The following is a 3,674-nucleotide window of genomic DNA, read 5'->3' as shown; positions in this document are numbered from 1 at the left end:
GCCATTATATTTATTCATTACTATACATTTCCCTCTGAGCACTGCTTTCACTTCTTTGTCCAAACTATGTTAAGTTGTATTTTTATTTTCATTTTGTTCAAAATATTTTTAAAATTTCTCTTGAGAGCTTGTTTGGAGGTTCTAGCAGAAGAGCGCAGCTACTCGTATACCCTTGACCTAAGACCGGTCCTCTCCTGGGCGGGGGAAGGTCGTACTCCTCGACTGAGCGCGCAGCTTCCGGAGGGATGCACGTGGATCGGTGAGGGAGGAGGGGGACACCCACCTAGCCAGCCAGATCAGCCGAATCAACCCTGGCGATCAATGGGGTGACAGATGTCGCAGCCAGATCGCCCTCACATCCCCTGAACCCTTCTTAATGCTGGAACAAGAACCCCGACACCTCCCCTCACCATCCTTCCCCCTCTCTCTAAAAATCAATGAACATGTCTTCAGGTGAGGATTTTTTTAAAAATCCATTTTTCCAACAAGTAGCTAGAACCTATTATTTCAACTCAAATGCTTGCCTTTTAGCATATGTCTATGGTAAAGAAGATGAAGCTCTGACCAAATCTGGTTTGACTCAAACTAATCAAAATTATGATCAGACCACTACAATTCCACTAATTAGACCACTAATATATAGTAATGTCATTTTTTTAAAATTTTTTATTACAAAGGGTATTACATATGTGTCCATTTTTTCCCCCTGCCCTAGACAGTCCCCTAGCCTCCCCTATCCCCCAGTGTCTTATGTCCATTGGTTATGCTTATATGCATGCATACAAGTCCTTTGGTTGATCTCTTACCCCCCTACCTCCTGCCCCCCAACCCTCCCCGGCCTTCCCGCTGCAGTTTGCCACTCTGTTTGAGGCAGCTCTGCCTCTGTATCTATTATTGTTCAAAATAAAAGATTGTTCTTTGAATAACGAAAGTTGTTAAAAATCAAAGATTGTTCTTTGAATAACTAAAGTTGTTCAAAATCAATCGCCTCCTAAGTTATCTCAGAAGATAAACAAACATAAAATATAACATACCTTGTGACAGTTAAAACAGAAATCTAGTTTTTGTGTAGGTAACATTAATGTCAATTACTAAATAATAAATATTTATTGAATAGATCAGGTCAGTAAACTACAGCCTACAGGCCCATCATCTGTTTTGTAAATAAAGACAGAGTAATACAGACATCCTCATTCATTTACAGACTGTCTATGGCTGTTATCACACTGTGAGTAATTGCAAATACATACTGTATGGCCCTATAATATTTTGCCCTTTACATGAAAGTGTGCTGACCCCTGGAATAGATAAAGCAATGAAAGATGTATCAAATTTCTCAACTGATATGATACAAATGAGAGAAAAATTATGTACACAAAGTTTTGGTCTTGTGAAAGACATAAAGCAAATCATTCACAAATTACAGAATTAGCAGTAAAGTTCACTTAAATTTTTTCATTTGGATTACTTTTATGTCTCTTTAAATCTTCTTCCTTAATGGAAAAAATAGAGATCAATTCTGAAGATCCATTTTCAAAAGATTCACAAAATATTATTTTATAAACCAAAATGAGAACATTTTTCTATAGAAAAGTTATGAGATTATTGCTTCCCTTATGAATATAAGGATTTTTATGCAATTTTTATGCCAAACCAATAAGCTATAGCACTGAAAAGCAGATCTTAAATTTTAGAACTGTTCTAGCTTGACAGAGCACCTTACCGGATGTATCCTGGTTCCTTTTTTCCTTCTACTACTTCTTTGTCAACCTCCACACATACAATATCAGAATTAGGGACTTCAAACATTGGTTCTAATAATAGCTTTTCCTAAAAAGACAGAAAGTAATGAATGGCATGGAAAACTGAGGTTACATAGAACATACTTGTATTCCACAGGCCACAAATCAAAGTCATTAACTCAGTAAACATTACTGAGTCCTATTATATACCAGGAACTGAAAGTTGCAAAAGTCAATGTAAAAGTTTTTATATTCATATTAAAACAGCTTCTAAATAAATTCAGAAAGAAGTCATTCTATAAGGGAAGGGTATTTGTCTGTACTTCTGCCTACTTAGGTCACCATGCACATACAAAAGGACTACATACTTTTGGATTTGGATGTCTTTCAAAAGCATTCCTGGCATATTCTATGATTAGTCTTACTTCAAAAATGATTATTCCTAAATCATCTCTACCAGGCTCTTCAATTTTTACCATGACTTCAAATAAGCTTTTGTCTCAAGTGCTTCAGATTTAAAGTTGTTGTACTACTAATGCCCAGCTGACGTGGCTCAGTGGCTGAGCACTGGCCCGAGGTCAGGGTTCGATTCCTAGTTAGGGCACATGCCTGGGTTGCAGGCTCGATCCCCTATAGGGGGCATGCAGGAGGCAGCTAACTGATGATTCTCTCTCATCACTGATGTTTCTATCTCTCTCTTCCTCTCTCTCCCACTCACTCAAAAAAATAAAATAAAAATCAATAAAAACATATTAAAGAAAACTTTACTAAAGGAAACTAGTTTCGCCTACAAGTTGGGGCTGGATTATATTCCATTTTAAGGAAAATCTGACCAAATCTGACTTGACTCAAACTAATCAAAATTATGATCAGACTACCACAATACCTTTATATAGTAATGTCATTTAAAAACAAAAATAAAAGATTGTTCTTTGAATAACTAAAGTTGTTCAAAACCAATCAACTGCCTCTTAAGTTATCTCAGAAGATAAGCAAATATCAAATATAACATACCTTGCGACAGTTAAAACAGAAACCTAATTTTTGTGTAGGTAACATTAATGTCAAGCATTGTATAATAAATATTGGTTGAGTACAACAAATTTCTTTTAAAATGTCAACACTATCACCTACTTTTCTAATGTGCATTTTTTATATAAATCTGTCCTTAATCAGTAGCACCTAAAGTCTAGGCCTTCTTTAGTGCAGTAGAACCTCGGTTCTCAAACTTAATTCATTCCAGAAGGTTGTTTAAGAAGTGACTTGTTCAAAAAACAGAATCATTTTTTCCCATTAGAAATAACGCAAATTGAATTAATCCATTCCAGACCCCCAAATGATTCCATTTTATCCTTTCTTATATACAGTACATGTCTAATGTACTGTTTAATCTATAAATAAACACTTCTTCAATTTATCAAACCACCCCCTACTAACCTTAAAAGGAACCACTTTCAGCACTTGTTCCAGGAGTGTCTTTCAGGTCTGTATGCAGCATTTTTACTTGTTCATATATCATTGCCTCCTAAATGCTGTCACCGGCTAACTAATTTTCATTTATCCAAATCAGCAAGTTTTTCTATGTGTTCAATTGCTTGTGTTCAATGCTTCTTTCACACCCTTAGCAACATGAGCACTCTTGGCCTCTTTATGCTTTAAAATTGTGCTAATTGTTTTTCTGCCAGCAACAAAAGTATTCTCTCTTTTGTTTGTTGCTTTCAAGACACTTTTTGTCATGCTGTGGTATCAGCATGAAAGGGTTGTCAGATCTAAAAATGAAGTTTGGTTTGATAACCAAGACATTTTTTTCTGTGAGTTTGGTCCAGAACTGAATTGTTCAAGATGGGATATATTCGAGAAACGAGGTTTGACTGTATAATCTCAAAATGTCCTATTGAGATGAAGAAGTAATATTTAGCAGTGAAATCCTTA

The 3,674-nt window shown here is 35.8% G+C and overlaps 1 protein-coding gene across 2 annotated transcripts in view; it reads right to left on the bottom strand.

The window, feature by feature from the left end:
• Positions 1 to 1,469: 1,469 nt before the first annotated feature.
• Positions 1,470 to 3,674, bottom strand: part of CLPX (caseinolytic mitochondrial matrix peptidase chaperone subunit) — a 44,254-nt gene continuing 42,049 nt past the window's right edge. For both annotated transcript variants that reach the window (XM_015568513.1, XM_006770775.2), the window contains one exon: positions 1,470 to 1,830. In XM_015568513.1, the coding sequence (XP_015423999.1) occupies positions 1,720 to 1,830 (111 nt within the window). In that variant the 3' untranslated portion in view covers positions 1,470 to 1,719. The remainder of the gene's footprint in view (positions 1,831 to 3,674) is intronic.

The sequence above is a fragment of the Myotis davidii genome, unplaced genomic scaffold (assembly GCF_000327345.1).
Source record: "Myotis davidii unplaced genomic scaffold, ASM32734v1 scaffold461, whole genome shotgun sequence".
In the NCBI taxonomy this organism is placed as follows: Eukaryota; Metazoa; Chordata; class Mammalia; order Chiroptera; family Vespertilionidae; genus Myotis; species Myotis davidii.
The sequence above is the reverse complement of the archived record's forward strand: the minus strand, read 5'-3'. Positions and strand labels throughout refer to the sequence as shown.